Raw genomic sequence first — 27,902 nt, 5'->3', positions numbered from 1 at the left:
GTGCAGAATGTGTATTTCCTTAGAAGAATGAAAGAGAACATTTTTTTTTATTTAAAGATCTCTTGTTTCCAGTTCCTGTTCCTCAGTTCTTATTGTGGTTCTGTTTTCCTGGCACTTAATGAACAAATACCCAAACCTCAACATCCCGAGGCTAATATTTAATCTAATTGATGATTTCTAGGGAGCAGTATCAGTTGGAAACCCTAAGAGACCAATTGCCAGTGTTAAATGTTACTGTTGAGGGTTGCTGCAGTGGGGAAGTGAAATAAAAACTTTTTTCTCAATTTTCTTGATTCTTTAGAAGCACCTCACACCTGTGCCAGGTACTGCCCAGTTCCATGGCTCAGTGTTAAAGAGTGAATAATTGGCTTTCCTTTTGGGGAATCTATAGCCCAATATCCATTGCATCTCCCTTTTATTAGTAGATCAAGTTCAGCATTTCTCTTCGTGAAATAGCCTACAGGCCATATTTGATATTCATATTTTCAGCCTGACACACCATTTTCCTATCTCTCACTGTTGACCCTGACTCCTGGCAACTAACAACACCCTGTCCTTTCACTAATCAGATCAGTTGGTTTCTCTGTGAACTGGATTTAGCTTTTGTGGTGGACTTCAGTTGTGCCTTTGTCCTACTTGGACCACCGTTGTGTGTTTGTTATGCCTGGGCACATCCCCTGCCGGCTCGGCTCCTCCCCTTGTCACCTAGTATAAAGGTGGCTGTCTCCTCCCCCTTGTTCAGTCCAGGTCAGTTACCTGTTGGGATGTGCTCCTGATTCTGTTATGAATAAAAGTCTACAGTTGTATTGGCACACAAGTAGTCTTTTGCCTAATTGATAGCGCATCAATTTTATTCATAACATTTGACCGACATGGAGCAGCTTTTAAAACCCGACAAGTTAACATTAGACCCTCAAGAGGTCGGAGTCTCTGATAAATTTGACTATTGGCTAGACTGCTTTGAAGCATTCATCGACGCCGCTGCGGTCGTCGACTCCGACGGCGATAAGCTCCATGTGCTCCGTGCCCGGGTAAGCGATGCAGTCTACGGTATCTTCCGGGACGCTACTACATACGTGGACGCTATAGAACTCTTAAAAGGGCAGTTTCGAAAGAGCCCTAACGTGGTCTACGCCAGACATCACCTGGCTACTCGCAAGCAGCAGCCAGGAGAATCGTGTGCCCAATTTCTGCGCGCCCTGCGGGTCCGAGCTCGAGCTTGCGACTATAAGGCTGTTTCAGCAGCTCAGAACATGGAGGACCTGATCCGGGACGCCTACGTTGCAGGTGTTGAGTCTACTTACATTCGGCAGCGCCTGCTTGAACAGGATGGCCTGGATCTCCAGGAAACGGCCACTCTCCTGAATCTGACATATAATGAGGTGAAGTGTGTCTTTCGGACACGCTGCCTCGCCATCCTTGGGTACGTGGTAGAAAATGGTGTCCTTGGTCCCGACCCAGCCCGTATGCGTCCCCTTATGCAGCTTCCCCTCCCTACTACTCTCAAAGCACTGAGGAGATGCCTGGGCTTCTTCTCCTACTATGCCCAGTGGGTTCCCCGTTACGCGGATAAAGCCCGTCCGCTCCTAAAATCGACCTCTTTTCCCCTGGGGGAGGAGGCCCGTCGGGCCTTCGACGACATCAAAGCAGACATCACGAAGGCCGTGATGCATGCTGTGGATGAATCCATCCCATTCCAAGTAGAAAGTGATGCGTCTGACTTTGCTCTAGCCGCCACCCTTAACTAAAGGGGCTGTCCGGTGGCCTTCTGTTCCCGGACCCTACAAGGCCCTGAGATTCGACACTCCTCGGTTGAGAAGGAGGCCCAGGCCATCGTGGAAGCCGTCCAGCACTGGCGCCATTATCTTGCAGGCCAAAGGTTCACTTTAATTATGGACCAGCGGTCAGTTGCCTTCCTGTTTAACACCAGGCAGAGGGGCAAGATTAAGAATGACAAGATCTTGCGGTGGAGGATTGAGCTCTCCACCTACAGATATGACATTATGTACCGGCCTGGGAAGCTCAATGAGCCCCCTGATGCCCTGTCCCGTGGAACATGTGCCAGCGCCCAACTGGACCAGCTACAGTCCCTCCATAACGATCTCTGTCACCCGGGTGTCACCAGATTTTTCCACTTTGTCAAAGCCCGTAACCTGCCCTACTACCTCGAGGAAGTCCGGACGATTACCAGGCAATGCAAGGTCTGCGCAGAGTACAAACCGCAGTTCTACCGCCCAGGTGGGGCGCACCTTATAAAGGCCACTCACGCGTTTGAGCGCCTCAGCATTGATTTTAAAGGCCCCCTCCCTTCCTCTAACCGCAGTGTTTATTTTCTGAATGTCATCGATGAATACTCGCGTTTCCCTTTTGCCTTCCCCTGCCTGGACATGACCACGGCTACGGTGATTCGGACCCTGAACACGCTCTTCACCCTGTTCGGCTTTCCATCCTATATTCATAGCGACCGTGGGTCCTCATTCATGAGTGACGAGCTGCGGCAGTACCTGCTCGCCAAAGGCATTGCCTCCAGCCGCACCACTAGTTATAACCCCAGGGGTAATGGTCAAGTAGAGCGGGAGAACGCAGCCGTCTGGAAGGCTGTTCTATTAGCCCTACAGTCTAGGGGCTTTCCAGTCAGCCATTGGCAAGACGTCCTCCCGAACGCATTACATTCAATTAGGTCACTCTTGTGTACAGCGACCAATACGACCCCTCACGAGCGGATGTTCACTTTTCCCAGAAAGTCCTCCTCGGGTACTTCGCTCCCAGCTTGGCTGATGTCCCCGGAGCCCGTTCTGCTTCGGAAGCATGTCCGGACCCATAAGGCAGACCCCTTGGTCAAGGAGGTCCAATTGCTCCACGCTAATCCTCAATACGCTTATGTAGCGTACCCTGACGGGCGGGAGGACACGGTCTCTGTCCGCGACTTGGCACCCACAGGTGCCCCTGAGGCCACCATGTCCCTCCGCCCCTCTGTCCCTTGTGTCGAGCGCCCAGAGACCGCTACGCCCCTTCCCCCTTCAGCCCCAGTCTCCCATATTGTGCGCCCAGAGCCCGCTACGGCCCTCCACCCCCCAGCGCCAGTTCCAACTGTTCTCCATACGTCACCAGGGCCACAGCCCACTCCCCTCACCTCTATGTACAGTTCGCTTGAGTCGCCGGTGCTGTCGCCACGCAGTACCCGACTACTGGATGGGACGATGGATGGGTCCGCCTCACACCACCTGGCGTCTCCTCTCGACGCTCACTGCATGGAGCCTGGGCTGACACCGCTCCCTGCTCGGACGACTCTGCGACCTGCACTACGACGATCACGACGGCGGATCAAGCCATCAGTTCGTCTGGACTTGTGATATTGTTTCCGCTTCACCCCGTGTTGTTTTTTCAAAGGAGGGGTGAATGTGGTGGACTTCAGTTGTGCCTTTGTCCTACTTGGACCACCGTTGTGTGTTTGTTATGCCTGGGCACATCCCCTGCCGGCTCGGCTCCTCCCCTTGTCACCTAGTATAAAGGTGGCTGTCTCCTCCCCCTTGTTCAGTCCGGGTCGGTTACCTGTTGGGATGTGCTCCTGATTCTGTTATGAATAAAAGCCTACAGTTGTATTGGCACACAAGTAGTCTTTTGCCTAATTGATAGCGCATCAGCTTTACTAAACTGAAATAATTGTCAAGCTCTCATTGAAAGTAAAGCAAACTGCAGTGATTTGAAAGCCAGCATCAACATGTTCTCTGGTAATAATTATTCTATTCACATTCAGTTATAGTTGAAAATTGTACTGTTGGTCTGCTTTGTGGTCCAGATTTCCTGGCTCACAGAGATATCTTACTGTCTAGTGAATCCATTTACACTTCGCTTCAGTTGCCTTGCCTAATAACTTATTCCAGTTATCATTCTGTCTGAATTCCTTATCTACTTTCAATTCCCTCTTTTCAAAATCATGTTTTCAAGTTCTTGTTTATCGTCACTCCATCTAAAGAACTTATCAACTGGTCATAATTTTGAAAATTTCTGCTAAGTTGAAATTTCATTTTCAGTGAAAATAAGTTCAACATAACCTCGTAATTTAGATCCCAAAGATTTACATCACCCTAATTGTCTCTCCCATTCCTTCTCATAGGAAGTAACGTCCCTGTGACAGGATAGTGACCAATAGTTTGCATAGGATCAGGCCAAACTCTGGTCTTAAACAGTATCACCCTTTCTTTTTGTTCATGCTCCACTAACGTAACACAGTACTGCTTCTATATTTTTCAAGTCAGATAAACATAGAGCTCAATGTACACACAATAACCTCAGATTCCTGTTTCCTGTTAAGTTGAATGAATTGACTATTCCATTCAACGTAAGTTTCCTATTTTGATTCCTTGACCCATGCTAACATATTTTATCTTTGTCCACATAGCCATAAACTGGTTCCATTTATTAAAAGATTAGATTTATAGTCAACAAGGCCTCACCCGGAGTTCATGTCTGCTTGCCTATCTGAAGTTTGTCTGCTTACTTGACTGCAAAGATCACTTTGCTACCTTGTTGCTTATTTGCTACCTGGCATATTGCCCCCACAAGTGTCGGCCATCTTTCTTGTTCGTCCACCCAGCCAAATACCTTCCAGCCCACCTACCCATCTGCTTTCCAGCCCGTTTGCTCACCTGTAAACTCAACCCAAGTGTTTTCCGGCATTGTTGGTCACCTGCCCATTCCCTGTGCTTTTCAGCAAGCCTGCCTATCTGGCCTCGTAGTCCAACCTCTTCCCAGGCTGCTGGCTGTTGTTCCTCTTAGACTGTGTGAATGCATCCTGACTCTTCATCATAGGAGTGTTTCCTGAGTGTTTCCTATCTTACCTACATGACTGAATACTCCTCACCATTAAAGAAGCAAAAAGGAGGAGGAATGTGAAAAAGAATCAGAAGTAAATGGGGAAGTGGAGCAGCAAGGGGTGATGAAGAAAGTGAGAAAGTCAGAAGTGATGGAGAAAATGAAGACTAAAGGTCAGAAGGATGAGGGAGAAAAGGAGCAGGACATATGGTGGTATAGAAGTGACACAGAGGAGGAAGAGACTTGGAAGTGGAGAAGGAACCAGAAAACACTGAGATAAAGCAGTGGAGTACAGCCACAAACCAAGGTGAAAGATACAGATGGAATTGGAAGACGAGTAGAGAAAAAGAAACAAGTGAAAGAGAAAATGGGAGAAATTAACTTGTTTCAGACCAATTTAGCTGGAACTGTAATGAGAGGAGTACTGAAGGATTTATTTTTTAAAGTTGAATTGAATTAGATTATTTTCGGTGTTATTTATTATCAGGGATGGACATGTTGGGGGTGATTCTCCCAGCCTGCTGCCTGGTCGTCAGGCCTGCTGGCCCTGGAATTAGTGCCAAGGTGGGATGGATGGAAGATCTGCATCTGTCCAGCTGCATTTTGGTGAAGTTATTAAAAAGATGATTAAAATGAAAAACAGCACTCCAGCTCTGAACCCCTGCCTCCCCCCCACCACCTCAAAACACTCCTCAGGCCCCAACCACACTAACCAATGCCAACTCATGCTCCCATGGCACCATTTGCCTCTCTAGCACCCCATGGCCCTGCATACCCAGTGTTCCACCCTCTTCTTCTCTACAGTTCTTTGACAACTTAACTCTCCAGCATGTTTATTCACATTTTCCACACATTCATGTCTATTTTTAACAATCCCAAGGGTACTTGACTGACTCCATAAGGTGTCCCGGGACCATATCTCTTCAAAAGGGTACCCTGGTTATCCAACCAAGTAAGAGGTTTAACAACACCAGGTTAAAGTCCAACAGGTTTATTTGGTAGCAAAAGCCACACAAGCTTTCGGAGCTCTAAGCCCCTTCTTCAGGTGAGTGGGAATTCTGTTCACAAACAGAGCATATAAAGACACAGACTCAATTTACATGAATAATGGTTGGAATGCGAATACTTACAACTAATCAAGACTTTAAGAAACAAAACAATGTGAGTGGAGAGAGCATCAAGACAGGCTAAAAAGATGTGTATTGTCTCCAGACAAGACAGTTTCACTGGCTGTCTTGTCTGGAGACAATACACATCTTTTTAGCCTGTCTTGATGCTCTCTCCACTCGCATTGTTTTGTTTCTTAAAGACTTGATTAGTTGTAAGTATTCGCATTCCAACCATTATTCATGTAAATTGAGTCTGTGTCTTTATATGCTCTGTTTGTGAACAGAATTCCCACTCACCTGAAGAAGGGGCTTAGAGCTCCGAAAGCTTGTGTGGCTTTTGCTACCAAATAAACCTGTTGGACTTTAACCTGGTGTTGTTAAACTTCTTACTGTGTTTACCCCAGTCCAACGCCGGCATCTCCACATCATATCCAACCAAGTTCAGACCTGTACCTGTTTAAGAAGGGGAACAGAGACTTCCCCGGGAATTATAGACCGGTGAGTCTCACTTCTGTTGTCGGCAAGATGTTGGAAAAAATTATAAGGGATAGGATTTATAGTTATTTGGAGAGTAATGAATTGATAGGTGATAGTCAGCATGGTTTTGTGGCAGGTAGGTCGTGCCTTACTAACCTTATTGAGTTTTTTGAGAAAGTGACCAAGGAGGTGGATGGGGGCAAGGCAGTGGACGTGGTATATATGGATTTTAGTAAGGCGTTTGATAAGGTTCACCATGGTAGGCTTCTGCAGAAAATGCAGATGTATGGGATTGGGGGTGATCTAGGAAATTGGATCAGGAATTGGCTAGCGGATAGGAAACAGAGGGTGGTGGTTGATAGTAAATATTCATCATGGAGTGCGGTTACAAGTGGTGTACCTCAGGGATCTGTTTTGGGGCCACTGCTGTTTGTAATATTTATTAATGATCTGGATGAGGGTATAGTTGGGTGGATTAGCAAATTTGCTGATGACACCAAAGTCGGTGGTGTGGTAGACAGTGAGGAAGGGTGTCGTAGTTTGCAGGAAGACTTAGACAGGTTGCAAAGTTGGGCCGAGAGGTGGCGGATGGAGTTTAATGCGGAGAAGTGTGAGGTAATTCACTTTGGTAGGAATAACAGATGTGTTGAGTATAGGGCTAACGGGAGGACTTTGAATAGTGTGGAGGAGCAGAGGGATCTAGGTGTATGTGTGCATAGATCCCTGAAAGTTGGGAATCAAGTAGATAAGGTTGTTAAGAAGGCATATGGTGTCTTGGCGTTTATTGGTAGGGGGATTGAATTTAGGAGTCGTAGCGTTATGTTGCAACTGTACACAACTCTGGTGCGGCCGCACTTGGAGTACTGTGTGCAGTTCTGGTCCCCACATTACAGGAAGGATGTGGAGGCTTTGGAGAGGGTGCAGAGGAGGTTTACCAGGATGTTGCCTGGTATGGAGGGGAGATCCTATGAGGAGAGGCTGAGGGATCTGGGATTGTTTTCGCTGGAAAGGCGGCGGCTAAGAGGGGATCTTATTGAAACATATAAGATGATTAGAGGTTTAGATAGGGTGGATAGTGATAGCCTTTTTCCTCTGATGGAGAAATCCAGCACGAGGGGGCATGGCTTTAAATTGAGGGGGGGTAGTTATAGAACCGATGTCAGGGGTAGGTTCTTTACCCAGAGGGTGGTGAGGGATTGGAATGCCCTGCCAGCATCAGTAGTAAATGCGCCTAGTTTGGGGGCGTTTAAGAGATCCGTAGATAGGTTCATGGACGAAAAGAAATTGGTTTAGGTTGGAGGGTCACAGTTTTTTTTTTTAACTGGTCGGTGCAACATCGTGGGCCGAAGGGCCTGTTCTGCGCTGTAATGTTCTATGTTCTATGTTCTATGTACCAACCAGGTCTAATCTGTACACTTTTGAGTTTCAGATATCTAGCTCACCAAAATCTCACAAGGCTGGAGGCAACTGCTGATTTATCTGGGCAACTGCTACCATGAACCATGGATGCGCAATTTATGATCAAGCTCTATTACCCACCCCCCCATGTGAAAATGGCAGAAGCTGGGATTGTGGGTGGGATGTCTGCAATAGGGCCTCTGCTGGTATTTAATGGAAATCCTGGCTTGAGTCTATACTTAGGACTTGACTCTATATTTATATTTGCCCTAAGTCTAAAGTGTGGTCAGAATTTTATTGGTGCAGTGGGGACCCCGATGTTAGGCCCAAAAGCCAGGATCAATCACATCTTGGCTGTTTGTGGGATCCCAGCCATATATTTTGGCCCTCTTACAACTAATTTGTTGCTCTCAGGGCTGCTGACACTTTAAAATATGGCTGTCCACCCCAAGGAGCTGCAGGCTTATCAGAGGGGTGACAGCTCAATGGTTTCAGCAGCTCCAATGGAAAAGGATACAAGATAGAAAAAAATGGAAAATATTCCATTCTCCAACACATCAATCATTTTGATGAGCACAAAATTGAATGCATATAAACCAAAAATTGTTCAAGAGAAATTAAAACATGTCTTTAAATATAAATTTTTACTTTGGATGTTTTTCCCAGAGGTGCAATGGCTAGGCTTTGGTATCATTCGACTGAAAATAAATATTTAACTTTAAGGGTTGCCATTTCTATTTTAGTAATAAGTGATGCATTAGGCTAAAAATACCTGTCAGTGATATTAGTAGACAAACACAATGCATTCATATGATCGCTAATCTATTTTGGTAGAAACACTGATCTATTGTAGTAATAGGGAGTGTAATGTCATATGCTGACAATAATTTCTGTTAATAGTTTTGACTCTACAAAAGCAATATGGACCAAAACATTGGAATTGCACAGCATCCTCTTTCAAACTGGGCTCGATGTTCAAGTTTCATACATTTAGCTTCACAAAGATTTTAAAACATCAGGGCATTAAGTATCAGAAGCAGGAATACAAAAGCTTTGGTGAATTCAAACCAAAAGAGAATTGTCAACATGTCAATATTTTTACTTACCTGATTGATGATCAAATGATCTATCAACTACCTGGTTCATTTTAATTAAAATTTTGCACACTTGCCTACATAACTTGAGTTACTGTTATGTTTTCATCACACATTTTTCATCATCATTTTGTCCATTAAAAAATCTCCATTTCCAATGGGGATTTGCTATGTAAAATTGTTGTGCAATAATTGTATATCCCAGTGGTTGAGGCACCATAGAGCCTCAGCCTCTCGCCACCCAGCCTTCATGTAAATGTTAACGCTGTAGGCCTGAATTTAATTCACAGGTCAGGAGCACAGGGCCAGTACATTTCCCCAGCTTCACAGCCCCAACCTGGGAGAAAGTACCAGTTGGGAAGTTGAGATTTTCATTCGGGGTTTGCAGGGAACTCAGGCATCAGGCTGAGTAATCCTGAAGCAACTGCAGAGCTGATGGGTGCAGAGGCGAGCTGGGCGGACGTCCTGGCTCAGTGCACTGGCACTTCCAAGATTTTAAAAAATCTTTAAAACAATAAATAGCCCTTCGGTCCTAACCCCTCATCCCCCATACATTTCCATTCATGCTACCACTTGCCACCTCATGCTCTCTACCCACCTCTCATGGCCCCTATACCTCCCATGCCAATCTATGACCCCCTACCCACATTCCTATAACTCCTCATGCCCCCTGCTTACCCCCATGGTCCTTTTATAGTCCTTATGTCAACTTAGTGCCAAACCATGCTGCTCTACTTAGCACCATTTTCCCTTACAACTCTTGCCACTGTACCTAACCCCCATGGTCCCCCACACTCACCCTTCCAACATATTGGGTTCAATATATATCTTTAACGCTTCACACATGCTATATACACTTTAAATCCATAAGAAACATCTTACGATGATAATTATACATTTCATATTTATTATTCTATTAAGGTTTGCCAAAAAAGGAAATCGTATCAAGGAAAAATGCCTATTATATTGTGGTTGAGAGTAATTTTTTAGGTTGTTCAATATCTTACACAAAATGCTTTAACATGGGGTAAAAGCTATACTTCATGGCAAGAGGGATACATAGGGTTTAGGAAATACTGCTTGCTCATCCCTGCTGTGAATGTTCTGACTTTAATATTTACTGAAAAAGCCCATATTAAACTCCAAACAACTTCAACAAAGATTAATTTCCACAGTATGCAGTGCATGTAATCACCTTTATAATGGCAACCGTTCCAGTCTACCATGGCGCATACCACATGACCATAAATTTGGGAAGTCAGGCAATTCCATAGATGCTGTTTGTGCAATTTTAAAGGAATGCTTTATTTTTCAAAGACAGTGTCAAATTTGTAGGTCAGAAGATTAACAAAATTTTGCGTTAAAACAGCAGAAGTAGTAGAGAAATTGTTGAGGGGGATTTTACTATGGGAGGATGCATCAGATTGGATGCAGATGAGGGGGTTTAAATGGTTAAAAAGTGGAAGCATGCTGGGAAGTTGGCTCCAACTCACTAACATCCGGGTTTTACTGAAACAGGGAAAGGGACATCCTTGGGAACAGGTTGGCATTTTAAATATGATAGCAAAGCTGGAAGCCTCATGTTAAATGTGGCCATTGTGCTTCCCAGGCCTCCGGAAATGGTGCAGTTGCTGCTAGGTGAGGATGGCTATTGGGAGATAACAAGTGCCTTCACAGCACTCCTTTTCAGCCAGGAGAGGCAAGATTGCTTCCTGCGACAACCCTCCTTAAGCTCAACCCTCTGCCATTGGACTTATTCCCCCCTCATCCCCACCACCTTGCAAAGCCTCTCCCCACCCAAGGAACTAACACCCCACAAACTGGATTACAGTCTTGTACCACCCTCCCACATGCCCAAACATGCCCACCCCTCACATGGGCTGCATCAGGGACCTTCTATTGGAATAGGACCTTACTGGTCCATGTCCTCCTTTGCCCAACTGGAAGCCAAGCCTGCCAATCAGGCTGGTCTCCCAACCAGGCTAGCCTCACATGATTCTGGTCCCCTGCCAAGCACTCCCAGCTGTCAAAATATTAAAATTACCCCCATTGTGTGCCAACTGTGAAGCTCAACGCAAACTGGAGGAACAGCATCTCATCTTCCGGCTCGGCACTTTACAGTCTTCCGGTCTCAACATTGAATACAATAATTTCAGATGATTTGCTCTACCCCACCTCGGCCCCCTTTGTTTTAATTCTGTTTTATTTAATTTTTGACTGTTCTCTACCTTTTATTTCTTTATGGTCTTTCTTCATTTTTCTTGGCCCTCCCACCCCCCCCCTCCCCCACTCTTTCCTTCTCCCTACTTCATTCTCCTCCCCTTACCTTTTCTCCCCCCGCTTCCCCTTTTCTACATTCTACCTCAATCCCAACCTCCCCGCACCCCGCCCAACAACATCTCCATCTGTCACAGCTTACAGCTTCTCTGCCATTTGGCCATTCACACCCTTTATTCTCTCTGTGGACAGCTATAAGCAGTCTTTTCCCCTGGTTTCTATGGCTATGACTCATCTTTCATTCCCTCCCCCTGCAGTATAAATATCTCCCACTTTCTATGCCTTTTAGCTTTGACAAACGATCATCTAGACTCGAAACATCAACTCTTTTCTCTCCTTATAGATACTGCCAGACCTGCTGAGATTTTCCAGTGTTTTCTCTTTTTGTTGTGTGCCAACTGTTTTTCAGTTCACCAGCATCAGAGTCATCAGTGTTAGGGAAATTATTGGAGAGGATTCTTCGAGACAGGATTTGCTCACACTTGGAAATAAGTGGACGGATTAGAGAGAGGCAACATGGTTTTGTGAAGGGGAGGTCATGTCTCACCTACTTGATTGAGTTTTTCGAGGAAGTGACGAAGATGATTGATGAGGGTAGGGCAGTGGATGTTGTCTACATGGACTTCAATAAGGTCTTTGACAAGGTCCCTCATGGCAGACTGGTACAGAAGGTGAAGTCGCACGGGATCTGAAAATGGGAGAGTTCCAGATTCATTTTTGGGCAAATTTTCATGCCCAATCTTATGTACTCTGCCTCTAAAAAGATGGACGAGTCAGTTTCTAGCCAGAGAGGCTGTGGGCAGGGATTAACTCACCAGCCAGCCTGTACAGGAAGGTGTTGCACATCCGCAGGCCTCTGATGCTGCACATGTGCATTAACAGTAGCAGGGATCTGACGACAGACAGAGCTGTCAGGCCCCTGCTACTGCAGGCAACCTCAACTAATTCCGCCCCTCACAACCGCGGGGGCCCGCAGCCAGAGATGCAGCTCCTGTTGCCCCCTTGCTGCCCAGGGCGGTCGCAAACCCACCGCCCAGACTAATCATGGAACCCCTCCCCCACTGATCACGGACCCCCTCCCTCCTTCACTGATCGCATGCAGAGTGGTAGCAGCCCCCCGACACTGCCTGGTGGGCATTGCCCAGGTGCCAGGCTGGCATTGCCCAGATGCCATGGTGGCATTGCCAATCTGGCACTGCCTAAGGGGCACCCCCACCTTGCATTCAGCCTCCCTGGGTGGACTCAGTGGCCTCCGGTTCCACTGGCAAGGCCAATACAACTTTTCTCCGTTCGTGGGGAGCAGGTGTTTTCCTCGCCAGAGAGAACCTCTCCCGGTGAGGCCATAAAGACAAGCGATGATTGAGCACTGGGCTCACTAAGCACATGCAAAGCACAATTTCAATAAATTTAAATAAATTAATCAGCCTCTCGTCCATTTCTGGCGAGAAGCTGACCATACTGGAATTCCGGGTGTCGCAAAATCACGCCAGTCGTGAAAACCGGCGGCAATCATGCGAGCCGCTTTACACCCGATTTTACAACATTTTCCCGCCGCAAAACAAGCATAATGGAGCCATAAAATTCCGCCCGATCTATTAAATTTGTTTCTCCTCTTTGCTGCACCTGGCAACTGAACATTTCTCAGGAACTGTAAAGAGAAAGACTGCTCATCTATAAGTGTTTTCACAATTACCAGACAGTATTTTAAGAGTTAATGAATAAGGATTGAAGTTAAATTGTTCTGTAAGGAACCATCAGTTGCATGCCTAGAAACTCAAATTACAGATATAGATGGCGATTCTCCCAAAAACATTCTTAGTGTCGAATTCGCATAAAAACTGGAGTAAATCCCACTGGTTTTTTCAGTGGGAGTTTCAAAATGAATCTCCCAAACTATGTGCATTGCAGAGTGCCTCAGCGTGAATCACGGGGCGGGGCTGGCACATAGTGCTGAGCGGGCCACTGTGCATGTGCCGATCTGTCAGCACTGAGATCGGCGTATGCGCATGCGCAGTGGCCCTGTACTGCCGGACTCCCAATCACTGGCCAGCTCGATCGCTGGCCAGCCCCACAACACCCACATCACTGGCTCTCCGATTCCCCCACAGCCTGATTACTGGCCCCCCAAACATGCCCAGGCCAGCCTCGAAAGCCCCACCAGCCCCAGCCTGCCTTGATGTCCACTCCTCATCTCCGCAGCTCCAATCTCCCGATTTCCTCCTGTTCCTCCCGCCCCTCCCACCACTAGCAGGCTGACCTCCACCCTGATGGCCAGCCTCGATTGCTGGCCTCCCTCTGCTATTCAGCCCAAATGCAGAGTGACAGCAGGACCCCCCACCCCCACCGATCGCCCTGCCCCCTGGGCAGTGCCAGTGGGCCCAGGCTTGCACTGTCAAGGTGGCAATGCCCAGGGGGCGCCCCCGGTGCCTGACTCTCTGGGGGGCATCAATGACCCCCCTTCACTCCAGCAGGGTTGGGCCGCCAGCTCTCCACAAGTGCTAGCGGGTCCAAAGATTTAAATACATTTAAATTCAGATTTGTATAATTTCTTGAGCTCTGTGACTATTTCTGGTGCAGAGCTAACGGCGCCGGAAATATGGCTGGTGGAGGGCGCCACGGCCTCCGCTTGAGTCTCCCGGATGGAAGAATGGCGCCTGATAATTTGGAATTATCGGTTTAAATTGACTGGATTTCTGACATCCATTTTTGTTTTACTTTATCTTACGCTTTAGACCTTGAGCAACTCCTAATGAACTGGGCCAAGATGATTGGTCTATGATAATCACAGCCATCTTCCTTTGTGCTCACTATATTCCAATCAAGGGAGAGCTTTCCTCTGATTCCCATTGACTTCAATTTTGATAGGGCTCTTAATGTCACAGTCAGTCAAATACTGCCTTGATATCAAAGGCAATCATTCATGCCTTGCCTCTGGAATTCAGCTCTTTTGTCTAGGCTTGGACCAAAGCTGCAATGAGGTCAGGAGCCGAGTGCCCCTGGTGGAACCAAACTGAGCATTGTTGAGCAGTTTATTGCTGAGTAAGTGTTGCTTGATGGCATTGAGACCTTCCACCATTTCACTGTTGATCAAGAGTAAAGTAATGGGGTGGTAATTCATAGAATGTCCACAGTGCATAAGGAGGCTATTCAGCCCATCGAATCTGCACTGACTCTCCGAAACAGCATCCTGCCCACACCCTCTGCCCTATTCATTTACCATGGATACTAGGGGGAATTTTTAGTCTGGCCAATTCACCTAACCTGCACATCTTTGGACTGATTGGATTTGTCCTGCTTTTGTCTTAAGCAGGACATACCTGGGTAATTTTCCTCATTATTGAGTAGGTACCAGTGTTGTAACCATACTCTGTGACTGTAATTAGCCACTCAATGCATGAAAATGAGGTCTTCATGCTGAATGTTCTGCTTTTGTTGTATTTTGAAGTGTTGTTGATTAAAAAATATATTTGCTGAATGCACATAGAATTCTCGGAACCACAAAACAAAACAACTGATGCACCAAACTGATGAGCGTCTCAAGTTATTTGATAGTGGAAATTTTATTTTTATTAACTTTTTATATTTCACTTTTTCTTCTAGGGCAACAAAATTACTTGTGTGCAGGAAGAAACGACTGCATTATTGACAAAATCCGCAGAAAAAACTGCCCAGCTTGTCGATTACGAAAGTGTTTCAAAGCAGGGATGAACTTGGGAGGTAATTTATTAAACTTAAGCATACAGAAACATTTTTAGTTATTTGCAAGTTGGCAGTTGTCTTTAACTTTATTCGTTCCATTGGCCATTTACTTTGAAATGTCTGATTTCATGCTCCTGAAAATGAAAAGAATCAGGTAAACCCTTCCTTCCTAAAATGGCAATGTGTGACTACAACATTTGTAAAGTTAGGTTTACCCAGTATTTTATTGCACTCCAACATTTAAAAAAAGTAACATATTAACTTATTTTAATTGGATGATAAAATGGGACAGCATGCTGTCCCCTCGCCTCTGGAAGCTCGCAGGTTGGATAAAAGTCTTTCTGTTCACTGACTCAATGAAATGAGTTTGGACAGATTTATCTCAGTTACTGCTGGGTGTGGGCCCATAAAACTGTCCCTAATTTGACACAAAATTGGCAATCTCCGGCATGGAGACTATAAAGATGGTTGTTGTGGGAAATCGATGTGTCATAAATGTGCACTAACATGCTTTGCCTTGAAGTCTATAGGAATAAACAGTGTTGCATTAGAATGTGTAAAGCTTACTCATAAGTAGCATCACTATATATTAAGATTACTTGCAGTTTTTCTACTCCTTTTGATATAAGTATCAGTATATGACCTATGGGCAGTTTAAATTAGTCCCATGGCAAAACTATGAAATTTCATGAGAAAACAAACTGGAAAAAAAACAGGAATGTTAAATCTGCCAAGAAGAAATCTCTAAATTTTAACTGAAAACCCAAAATCATACTGAGTCAACCCAAACCTAACTTTACAAAAAACAGGAATGTTAAATCTGCCAAGAAGAAATCTCTAAATTTTAACTGAAAACCCAAAATCATGAAAGCATGATGATTCTACTATTCAGATTTTTGTTTAAAAATAACCATCATCCACATTCTTACATTAACAGATTTTAACATTTTAAATCTATAATAATCTTGTACAAAGCAACATTTGAATATGTTTCCAGTGTCTGCAGAAATACATGGTGATTAAACATCTTTATCATTTCTATTCTAAATATTTAAAAGATAATAGAGTGAGATTCTAAGATGCTTTAGACAGTGTTTTCACAGTAAGTGTTGAAAATTGCTCATTCGCTCTGTCCCCTGTCACTGTAAAGACATTATGAAAAAGCTAATGAGATATTGGAATAGATCTTGGAGACATTTGACTGTAATTCAGAATAAATTATTCTATTCTTTTTCTTGCTTTGAAATTTGAAATCTAAGAGTAATTCTGCAAATTTGAACTCTGGGCATAGGGTTTTGCCTGCAGAACGTAGTGTGGATGTCTGATTCTATGATTGAATGATAGGAAGTGCACCTCCAGAGTTCTGATGTGCAGTAATGAAAACTTTCTGTTATGATTGAAAATTTTTTAAATAGCCTCAGCTATGTAGATTTTTTAAATTCATTGGTGGGACATGGGCGTCGCTGGCTGGCCAGCATTTATTGCTCTTGGAGGGCAGATTGCTGTGGCTCTGGAGGACACATTGCTGTGGCTCTGGAGTCAAATGTAGGACAGACCAGGTAAGGACAGCAGATTTCCTTCCCTAAAAGACATTAGTGAACCAGATGGGTTTTTTCGACAATCGACAATGATTTCATGGTCATCAGTAGATTCTTAATTCCAGGTATTTTTTATTGAATTCAAATTCCACCATTTGCCATGGCGGGATTCAAACCCGGGTCCCCAGAACATTAGCTGAGTTTCTGGATTAATAGTCCAGCAATAATACGACTAGGTCATTGCTTCCCCAACAACATCTTTTGCCTTCACAACATCTTTTGGGCACCCTTTCTTTACTGGAGCGTTAATTCATTGGATAATGTTCGAAGAAAGCCCATGAATGTAATTATGAAACTTGGGCTGTACATTAAGAAAGACTGCAGAGTAGAACTTTTCTGAAAACAGTAGTAATGGGATGGTTTGCCTGCACTGACAACAATCCCACCCAGGCCCTACCCCGCAACCCCACATATTTATCCTGCTAATCCCCCGTCACCAAAGGGCAATTTAGCATGGCCAATCAACCTAACCCACACATCTTTGGAGTGGGGGAGGAAACCCATGCACTTGGAGGAAACCCATGCAGACACAGGTAGAACGTGCAAACTCCACACAATCACCCAAGGAGGGAACTGAACCCAGATCCCTGATCTGTTAGACAGCAGTGCTAACCATTGTGCCGCCCTCTCTGCTCCTCTTAATTTCTCTCTGATTCTCTGCTTAATTTCATTGTGAGGCAGTTTCAGTGTTGAACTTGGACCCTTTGGGCATTCCCTGCAGAATTAGCATAATCTTATTGTGTAAAAGCTTTCTGAGTTGTAACAAATGCATATTTTCTTTGGTATTCTATCTTTAAATCATGCAGCAGCATACAAGTTTTAACTACTAATGTTGAGCTTCCTGTGATTGGCCTTCCTGATGCAGGAGCTTGTCATGCAAATTTGGCTTAAACCCCTGCAACGTTAGTGGGCTTAGGCCATTTCTTGATCAGCAGAAGCACTCTGCAATTTTTCTATGAAGCTTTTCGCCTGTGTAGCAATTTTAGGATTAACTTCCTAACCAACAGTAGATTTAATATATGTTAGCTCTGAGTGGTTTTCTTGGCTTTGATAGGAATATTGAAAGTCTTTCTAAACATAGATATATAAAAGTTTGGAAATAAAGACCAGATTCTGCTATTAAAGCTGAACTAAAACACAAGAATTTCTAAAAAAAAGTATTTTTATTTTATGTCCCCCTTAGCACGGAAGTCTAAGAAGCTGGGAAAGGTAAAAGGGCTGCATGAAGAGCAGCAACCACCACACAGCCCCAAGGAAGGGATCACCTTCACTGCTCCTTTACCAGAACCCACAACAAGCACTGCACTTGTTCCTAATTTCTCACATATGCCACCACACATTAACCCGTCCCTGATCACTATTCTTGAAGCCATTGAACCTGAAGTGGTTTATGCATCTTATGATAGCAGTCAAGCAGACACAACTAATCACCTGCTGTCCAGTTTGAACAAGCTTGCAGAGAAACAAATGGTTCGAATTGTGAAGTGGGCAAAAGGTCTTCCAGGTAGGAATGCAAAGAAACATTAAACTCTCATTTCTATACCATACCAATGTCATACTTTTACCTTTTGCCTGCATGCTAATGCTTATGATTTTAATGACAGGGATGTATTTTCCCTCATGTTACTTTTCAAAGCAAAAGAATCTGACTAATAATCCACTAAAATATAGTCAGGGCATTTATATTTTAGGTATTAACGTAGGCATTTATGCAACTATCTATATATATGTATAAAACTGGATCAGAAAGAAAATATGTCAAAGAACTAATGAAATTATGTTTGTTTAAAGTTGTATTTTGAAACATTCTGAGTAAATGGCAGAGGAACTTCAAGCTGTTAAATTGAAAGGTGATGATCTATTTCTGGTTTGCAAAGCTGTACAAACTAATCGTATTTAATTATAAAACATTTACTCAATATTTGGACAAGTTGGCATGAAAAATAATACTGACCCACCCGCCCCTTCTCTCAATATAGTAATGTGCCTATAAAAAAGACAATGGACGGAACTCTCCATTTTGGTGAACTTCTAGTAGTGCCTTTCCCACTGGCCAGAATGGCAGAATCCCACACCAGATTCTGCACTTGTGTAATGTCGTAAATCTGGTAGGAGTCATAACAAAAAGAAAAAGATGTGGTTTGCACACACAGACTGAAAGTAACACATGACATGTTTATTGAAAGAGATGCTGCCTGTAAAGAGTAGAAAATGAAACACCCCAATGACATCGTCATCAAATCATGTGACCGGCTCTTAAAGCAATTATGCAACCACTTAAACATATAACATCCCTCCCCCTTTACACCTGTGGTCATGACAACAAGTTACTATAATGCTACATATAGGATCAACAATACTCTATGCACGGTACTTTGCACCATAAATCATTATGCACAGTCAGTAAGGAAGTTCGTCAGGAACACATTTATTCCTTTTTGGTTGTATACAATGTTCTGGAATTGGCTGTCCTTGACCCTAGAAGTAATGTTTAGAACTTTTCTCTTGGAACTAACTCTGCATGATACTCATGTGGTATAGTAGCAAAGACACAATCATCAAGCAAAGTCAATTCAACAAAGTCTTCTGTAGTAGTGATCATAACACTAGGGACTAAAGAACTTGGTACTTCTGAAGATAATTCAGAGAAATCATTTTGAGAGGACAACAATTGTTCAGCATGGTGTCACCGAACTAATTTATCTTCGGATTGGACCTGTTTTTGTTAAAACTATGGCTGGTACTCATTTCTCACTCATGGCATAATTACACGCTAACACTCGATCTCCTTGTTGAAATGAGTGTTGTTTTGCCCTCACTTTTCAACTAGCAACTTGAGATTGTTGTTGACGTTCTATTCTCTGAAGTTTATGGAGGTAATAATAAATCAAACATAGTTCTCAACTTTCTCTTTAAGAGTAGTAATGCAGGTGAAGTTTGGCATGAGTGTTTCTGTAAGATGCCAAAAAACTATTCACATGATGCGATAATGAATGTTGGTCTCTTGAAGCTTTTAAGGAATGTTTCAAGGATTGTACAAATCTTTCAAATAACCCATTGGTTGGTGGATGATAAGGTGCAGATTTTATATGCTGAATACCATTTACTTTCAGATAATTTTCAAATTCTTGTGAAGAAAACTGTGATCCATTATCACTAATAATCTGTTCCAGTTTACCAAATCTTACAAATATTTTGTCAAGTTTTTCAATAGTTTGTTCAGTTGTAGTAGATCTCATGATAACTTATAGCTGCTTTGAGTGTGCATCAATTATGACTTAAGAATACGTAAGCCTCAAATGGATCAGTAAAATCTACTTGTAATCATTGCCATGGCAATTTAGGCCACTCCCAAGGGTGTAAAGGAGACAACAGTGGTGCGTTTCTGATTTGGGCACAGGATTGATACTGTCCCACTTTTTCTTCTATCTGAGCATCCAGACCTGGCCATCAAAAATAACCACATGCTAATTCCTTCATCTGGACTTTACTAGGATGTCTTTCATGTAGTTGTTCAATAACTCTTCCACATAGAGTAGGAGGAATGATCACTCGGATTCCCTACAATAGACATCCACCTTGGACGATCAACTCAAGCTTCTTGACATATGGTTTCAAATCAGGATGCATACCATGTGTTCCAGCTATCATTCCTTTCAACACCATATCCATCACTTTCTCCATCACAGAATCATTTCTGCAATGTCTCTGAACTTGAGAAGATGTCACAGGCAAATTATTTACTCACAAAAAATAAAGAATATTAGCAAAGCTAATTGGTGGAATCTGCTCAATAGATAAAGTTAAGTTTGATGCATAAGCATTAGCATGCAGTCTGTTTGACGATACTTTATATCATAGTCATGTGGAGATAAGATCAGTGGCCATCAGGAATAGGAAGGGTGCAGTCACAATGTTAGGGGTTCATTAGAGGCCTCCCAACAGCCAGCAGGAGATAGGGGAGCAGATATGCAGACAAATTTTGGAAAGGTGCAGAAACAATAGGGTTGTTGTAGTAGGTGATTTTAACTTTCCCTATATTGACTGGGACTCACTTACTGCTAGGGGCTTGGATGGGGTAGAATTTGTAAGGAGCATCCAGGAGGGTTTCTTGAAACAGTATGTAAATAGCCTATCTCGGGAAGGAGCTATTTTGGACTTGGTATTGGGGAATGAGCCCGGCCAGATGATCGAAGTTTTAGTAAGAGAGCGTTTTGGGAACAGTGATCATGATTCCGTAAGTTTTAAGGTGCTTTTGGATAAGGACAAGAGTGGTCCTCGGGTGAAGATGTTAAATTGGCGGAAAACTAACTACAACAACATTAGGCAGTATCTGGCGAGTGTAGATTGGGGGAGTTTGTTAGAGGGTAAATCAACGTCTGACATGTGGGAGTCTTTCAAAAGTCAGTTGATTGGAATTCAGGACTGGCATGTACTTGTGAGGATGAAGGATAAGTGTGGCAAGTATCGGGAACCCTGGATAACGAGGGATATTATGAGCCTTGTCAAAAAGAAAAAGGAAGCATTAATAAGGCTTAGGACATATGAAGCCCTTGAAGAATATAAAGAACGTAGAAAGGAACTTAAGAAAGGAGATAGAAGGGTTAAAAGGGGTCATGAAAAGCCCTTGGCAAACAGGCTGAAGGAAAATCCTAAGGCATTTTATACGTATGTAAAGAGCAAGAGGGTAGCCAGGGAAAGGGTTGGGCCACTCAAGGATAGTGGAGGGAATCTATGCTTGGAACCAGAGGGAATGGGCAAGATACTAATGAATACTTTGCCTCAATATTCACCAAAGAGAGGGACTTGATGGATGAGGAGCCTAGGGTAGGATGTGTAGATATTCTGGGTCATGTTGATATCAAAAAGGAGAAGGTGTTGGGCGTCTTAAAAAGTATTAAAGTAGATAAGTACCCAGGGCCTGATGGGATCTACCCCAAAATACTGAGGGAGGCAAGGGTGGAAATTGCTGGGGCCTTGACAGAAATCTTTGTATCCTCATTGGCTACAGGTGAAGTGCCAGAGGACTGGAAGATAGCCAATTTTGTTCCATTGTTTGAGAAGGGCAGCAGGGATAATCCAGGAAATTATTGGCCAGTGAGCCTTACGTCAGTGGTAGGGAAATTATTGAAAAAGATTCTTAGGGGCAGGATTTATTCACATTTGGAAACAAATGGACTTATTAGTGATCGACAGCATGGTTTTGTGAAGGGGACGTCGTGCCTCACTAATTTGATCAAGTTTTTCGAGGAAGTGACGAAGATGATAGATATGGGGAAGGCAGTGGATGTTGTATATATGAACTTCAGTAAAGCCTTTGACAAGGTACCTCATGGTACGAAAGGTGAAGTCACACGGGATCAGAGGAGAGCTGGCAAGATGGATATAGAACTGGCTTGGCCATAGAAGACAGAGGGTAGCAGTAGAGGGATGCTTTTCTGAATGGAAGGCTGTGACTAGCGGTGTTCCACAGGGATCAGTTCTGGGACCTTTGTTGTTCGTAGTATATATAAATGATTTGGAGGAAAATGTAGCTGGTCTGATTAGTAAATTCACTCATGACATAAAATTTGGTGGAGTTGCGGATAGTGAAGAGGATTGTCAGAGGACACAGCAAGATATAGACCGGTTGGAGACTTGGGCAAAGAAATGGCAGATGGAGTTTAATCTGGACAAGTGTGAGGTAATGCATTTTGGAAGGTCCAATGCATGTAGGAATTATTCAGTAAATGGAAGAACCCTTAGGAGTATTGACAGGCAGTGAAATCTGGGCGTACATGTCCACCAATTGCTGAAAGTGGCAACGCAGGTGGATAAGGTAGTCCAGAAGGCATACGGCATGCTTGTCATCATCAGTCGGGGCATTGCGTATAAGAATTGGCAGGTCATGCTGCAGCTCTACAGAGCCTTAGTTAAGCCTCATTTAGAATATTGTGTACAATTCTGGTCGCCACACTACCAGAAGGATGTGGATGCTTTGGAGAGGGTACAGAAGAGGTTTACCAGGATGTTACCTGGTCTGGAGGCTATTAGCTATGGGGAGTTTGGATAAACTCGGTTTGTTCTCACTGGAACGACAGAGGTTGAGGGGTGACCTGATAGAGGTTTACAAGATTGAGAGGCATGGACAGAGTGGATAGTCGGATGGATGGGGAAAAGTTTAGAGATGTGCGAGGCAAGTTTTTTACATAGAGGGTGGTGAATGTCTGGAACACACTGGAGGAGGTGGGAGCAGTACGATAGTGGCATTTAAGGGGCAACTAGACGAATACATGAATAGGATGGGAATGGAACGATACAGACTCTGTAAGTGCATACGGTTTTAATCTAGGCAGACATCATGATCGGCGCAGGCTTGGAGGGCCAAAGGGCCTGTTCCTGTGCTATATTGTTCTTTGTTCATCTTTGCAATCAGCGAACCTCTGACAAAGGTATGCCATTATACGGCCAAAAAATAGTAGTTAAGGGTTGATGATCAGTCAATAATGTGAAATGACGATCATATAAATAACGATGAAACCTTTGTATGCCAAAAGTTATACTCTATGCTTCATTTTCTAGCCGAGTGAAGTTAGATTTAGCACTAGTCAAAGTACACAAAGCGAAAGCTAATGATTGTTCTTCTCCTGAAGGCATAATATGTGAAACTACTGCCCCTACCCCACAAGATGAAGCGTCATAAGCAAGCAGTAATGGTAGCTTCAGATTAAAATGAACGAATATTTCAGAATTCTGCAAAGCACCTTTACATCCTTGTTTGCTTTCTCACATTCTGTTGTCCAGTCCCATGACTGTCAAGCCATCGTAATTTTTGGTTCCTGGCTTTGCGGTTTAACCAAGCTCCGGAGCAACTTGAAGGCTTTACTTCCTATTATACTGAGAAAAACAACTTGTTTGAAATTTTATTCCCTTGTACCAAGTACTGAAAATGCTCATGATTCATTTTCTTCATTGAAAGGACCCATGGCGCCTAATTGACCCGTTATTTCTCTTGCACGCACTAGTGATTTGAGACTGCTCAGTATATTTTTTTGCTGTCTTCCTAGTACCTCCCTGCTAACCCCGGAGACTGTTGACTTGATTTTTTTTTCAAATGACCCAACTGTACAGCAAAACATCCATTCTTTTCAAATATGCCAGGTATTGCCTGGAGTCTCACCCTCCTCTGATTTGAAAAAAAACCACTCTTTTAAAACCGCACAGAGGTCTTCTACCCTTTTTCAACTGCGTAGTGATTCTTCCATTCTGCCTCTACCCTGCAACTTAGAGGAGTCTACCCATTTTTTTTTTCCCAGTAAGAAATGCAATTTTATTTTCACTTGGGACTTCAATCTTTAATGCTGTTGTTGGTTTTCTCCAGCATTTTCGAAGTGTGGGGATGCACAATGTCTTTATTTCTACTTAAGATTTATTCTCAATGTTCTCGACAAAACAATATTCCATCCTTGTCATTAATTTTCTTTTGGTAATGTCCTGACTCAATTAATGGTTATAGGTTTTAACAAAATCAAAAAGATGAGATTTGCACATGTAGCCCCAGAGGCCTCAATTTTCCACAAAAAGTGTCATAAGAGGCTCTGCACTGCAATCTTCCAATACTCTGTCACTTGTCTTGACAGTTGGGAGCTTTGTGCCTATGAGGGGGGGTGGGGGGGGGTGAGGGGGAGGGGGGAGTGTGGTGGGAGTCCACACATGACGGTGAAACTGGCTTCAGTGCGCTCGGGCACCATTCTGCAGGGCACCCCGATCTGCAAGTGAACCAAGAGACGTCCTCCCACCAGAACCCCAACAGACATCGGACCTTCCCTCCAACAGCAGCATTGTCACCCACCCCCACACCGACATAGGTCACCAGCATGGGGCATCAGGGCCTTGCTGATGGCTCCCCTGGTGGACCCCCAACACGCACTCTCCCCCATCATGACTCCCTCTGCGACCCACCCCAGCACGCCACCCCCCTGCACCAACCCCCCCCCCCGCCCCCTCCGCACAACCCCCCCTCTGCAAGAATCCCCACTCTCACCCTGCATAGTCCTCCCTTGTCCTTCGGCATAGCCCTCACAGACCCTACCTCCTTGGCACTGACCCTGGCACACTGGCAAGTGGGTAGTGCCAGGGTACCAGGTGAACACTGACAAATGGGCACTGCTCAGCCATGTTCCCGACCACCAGGGACTTCAATGGCCTCTGAGTCCCCCAGTGTGGTTATTGCGCCTGGTCTTCGCTAGTGGAGACCAGTAGTGATTCTCACCAGTCTTGCGCCACGCCTGAAGGTTGGATTATCCCAGGAGCTGAGAGAATTTGGCGTTGAACAGTCTATGCATATTTAAATGCTACTTTAAATAGGCTAATTGGCCTCATGCTCTTTCTGGCATGATCCAGTTTGTGCCATAGAGACCCGAGCAATTGCAAACATTAGGCCCGCACGCTATATTCTGTGGGAGATTTGGAGTACCAGCAACATTAGATACTCCTCGGTACTCGATGAAAAACTCTCCTGCTAATTCTTCATTTGCATAGCATGTCCCCATATCTTGTCTTTGGCATTCTGTTGTGGAAAACTCTAATTTTTCTCATCCTCTGGTGAAGGCCGAAAACAGAATATTTATGGGACTTATGCAGGTGAAGATTAGCTGTTCATGCTAAATACGCAAGCACTGACCCCATTGAAGGCCTGTATGCGGATAAGCATTTTCCATTGCTTGACAGAGATCTATGGAACTTTAATTTTAACAATTTAACTTCCACAATTCCTGGATCAGCTCGATCTGTGGCAGGCAGGGCGAGGTCAGAAGATTGCCCCCAAAGTAACACACAATAGGTTTATTGAAAGAGATGTTGCCTGTACAGAGTAGAAAATGAAACTAAGGCAGAAGCCTGTGAAACACCCCAATGACATCACCATTAAATCATGTTACCGGCTCTTAAAGCAATCATGCAACCACTTAAATATATAACAGCTGAGAACCTCTTTAGTTATACACAAGCAAGTTCCCTGCTGAGTCACTTGGTGGACCAGCAGCTGATTCATTTGCCTGCTGTCAGCTGGTGAGTTTGAAGGTCCTGGTGCCATGTTTAAATACCAGTTCAACACACTCATATCACTGCCTTCACCAGACCGTGCAGGGTGTCAACAACCCAAAGGAAACAAGGCTAGCATCCTCGAGAAGAAGTCTGGTCCATGATTCAACTACCTTCTCCCCAAGCCCATCACATTTGAGGTGCCCACGCCCCACTTGGATCTCTGTCCATCGCATCTGGAGTCTTTGTGCATCCCCTTCCACCACCCGCCCCCCTTGCTTCTGGGCTATTCACGCAGCCATGACAGGGTCCAGCTTCCCTCCTCATTCTCCCCTCTGCCTTCCATTGTTTGTCTACTTCATCCACCTCCTTGCCCCTCTGCCTGCCATTGTGAGTCCTCATATTCCCCATCTCCCATCTTTGCACAGTCCTCCTTCTAGGTGCCTCACGGGAGACTGCTGAGTAAAATAAGGGCCCATGGTATTCGAGGCAAGGTACTAACATGGATTGACGATTGGCTGTCAGACAGAAGGCAGAGAGTTGGGATAAAAGGTTCTTTCTCAGAATGGCAACCGGTGACAAGTGGTGTCCCGCAGGGTTCAGTGTTGGGGCCACAGCTGTTCTCTTTATATATTAACGATCTAGATGACGGGACTGGGGGCATTCTGGCCAAGTTTGCCGATGATACAAAGATAGGTGGAGGGGCAGGTAGTATTGAGGAGGTGGGGAGGCTGCAGAAAGATTTAGACAGTTTAGGAGAGTGGTCCAAGAAGTGGCTGATGAAATTCAACGTGGGCAAGTGCGAGGTCTTGCACTTTGGAAAAAAGAATAGAGGCATGGACTATTTTCTAAACGGTGACAAAATTCATAATGCTAAAGTGCAAAGGGACTTGGGAGTCCTAGTCCAGGATTCTCTAAAGGTAAACTTGCAGGTTGAGTCCGTAATTAAGAAAGCAAATGTAATGTTGTCATTTATCTCAAGAGGCTTGGAATACAAAAGCAGGGATGTACTTCTGAGGCTTTATAAAGCACTGGTTAGGCCCCATTTGGAGTACTGTGAGCAATTTTGGGCCCCACACCTCAGGAAGGACATACTGGCACTGGAGCGGGTCCAGCGGAGATTCACACGGATGATCCCAGGAATGGTAGGCCTGACATACGATGAACGTCTGAGGATCGTGGGATTGTATTCATTGGAGTTTAGGAGGTTGAGGGGAGATCTAATAGAAACTTACAAGATAATGAACGGCTTAGATAGGATGGACGTAGGGAAGTTGTTTCCATTAGCAGGGGAGACTAGGACGCGGGGGCACAGCCTTAGAATAAAAGGGAGTCACTTTAGAACAGAGATGAGGAGAAATTTCTTCAGCCAGAGAGTGGTAGGTCTGTGGAATTCATTGCCACAGAGGGCTGTGGAGGCCGAGACGTTAAGCGTCTTCAGGACAGAAATTGATAAATTCTTGATTTCTCGAGGAATTAAGGGCTATGGGGAGAGAGCGGGTAAATGGAGTTGAAATCAACCATGATTGAATGGTGGAGTGGACTCGATGGGCCGAATGGCCTTACTTCCGCTCCTATGTCTTATGGTCTTATGGTCTTATCGCCACCTCCGCACAACCTCACCTTACACTCCACCTCCAGTCACACTTGTTGCAGTGGCTGTATGAGTTCCATAGCCCAGTCCTGTCCAGATAAACACCATGTGATACCAGGGAAAAGGAACCCCCTGTACCTCCCCAACCCCAGGCTCAGTACTTATCCGAGACGGTGGCATGGGAGGATCCATAAGTACAGCAGCATGGTGCTGTCTATGAAAACCAGCTTGGCATGGAGATGGAGGCAGAAACTGGTCTGCCCTGCCAGAGTGGTATGCAGCATATCAGGAGCAGCGAAGTACTATGGCAAAAAGGCTTTGTTGCATTCATCTTGAAGTCCGTAGCAAGGACTGCTTTGTGCATGCTACTCTTTAGTAATTAGGTTTCAGACCAATGTAATTTCCCATTGGCATGACATAAAGCTGGAAATCCTATCGGGGATGTCAGTGGGCAGCTGTGGTAATGAGCATTCGTGCATAGCAAATTAATGCAAATGACATTCATGCCCCCTGCCAGCAGGAAGACCAACCCGCCAGTAATCTGCCATTAGGATAATTGCAGTGTGATTTTACATTGGCAGGTTTCTATCTTTTTGGCTTTCATTAGATTCTTCCATCCTGCCAGTCCCCACACCCACCACGGGCAGGGTGGAAGAATTCCACCCGATGAGTTTACCTACAAGAATAACAAAACTTGTATTTATCTCACATAGCAAAACGTCCAAGGTGCTTTACAAGAAATTACATATTCCCACCAATTCACATAGCTCTGAAATTCTTTGGGGGTTCAGCCAGAGCCCAGCAGAATTATGGCATTAGA

The 27,902-nt window shown here is 44.5% G+C and overlaps 1 protein-coding gene across 4 annotated transcripts in view; it reads left to right on the top strand.

Moving 5' to 3' along the window:
* The window catches only part of nr3c2 (nuclear receptor subfamily 3, group C, member 2), a 348,506-nt gene that overhangs the window by 225,989 nt on the left and 94,615 nt on the right, over nt 1-27,902 (top strand). For all 4 annotated transcript variants that reach the window (XM_078212425.1, XM_078212406.1, XM_078212434.1 and 1 more), the window contains 2 exons: nt 14,771-14,887; nt 17,651-17,971. In XM_078212425.1, the coding sequence (XP_078068551.1) occupies nt 14,771-14,887; nt 17,651-17,971 (438 nt within the window). The remainder of the gene's footprint in view (nt 1-14,770; nt 14,888-17,650; nt 17,972-27,902) is intronic.

The sequence above is a fragment of the Mustelus asterias genome, chromosome 1 (genome assembly GCF_964213995.1).
Source record: "Mustelus asterias chromosome 1, sMusAst1.hap1.1, whole genome shotgun sequence".
NCBI lineage: Eukaryota > Metazoa > Chordata > Chondrichthyes > Carcharhiniformes > Triakidae > Mustelus > Mustelus asterias.
Note: the sequence above shows the minus strand (reverse complement) of the source record. Positions and strands in the feature narration are given on the sequence as shown.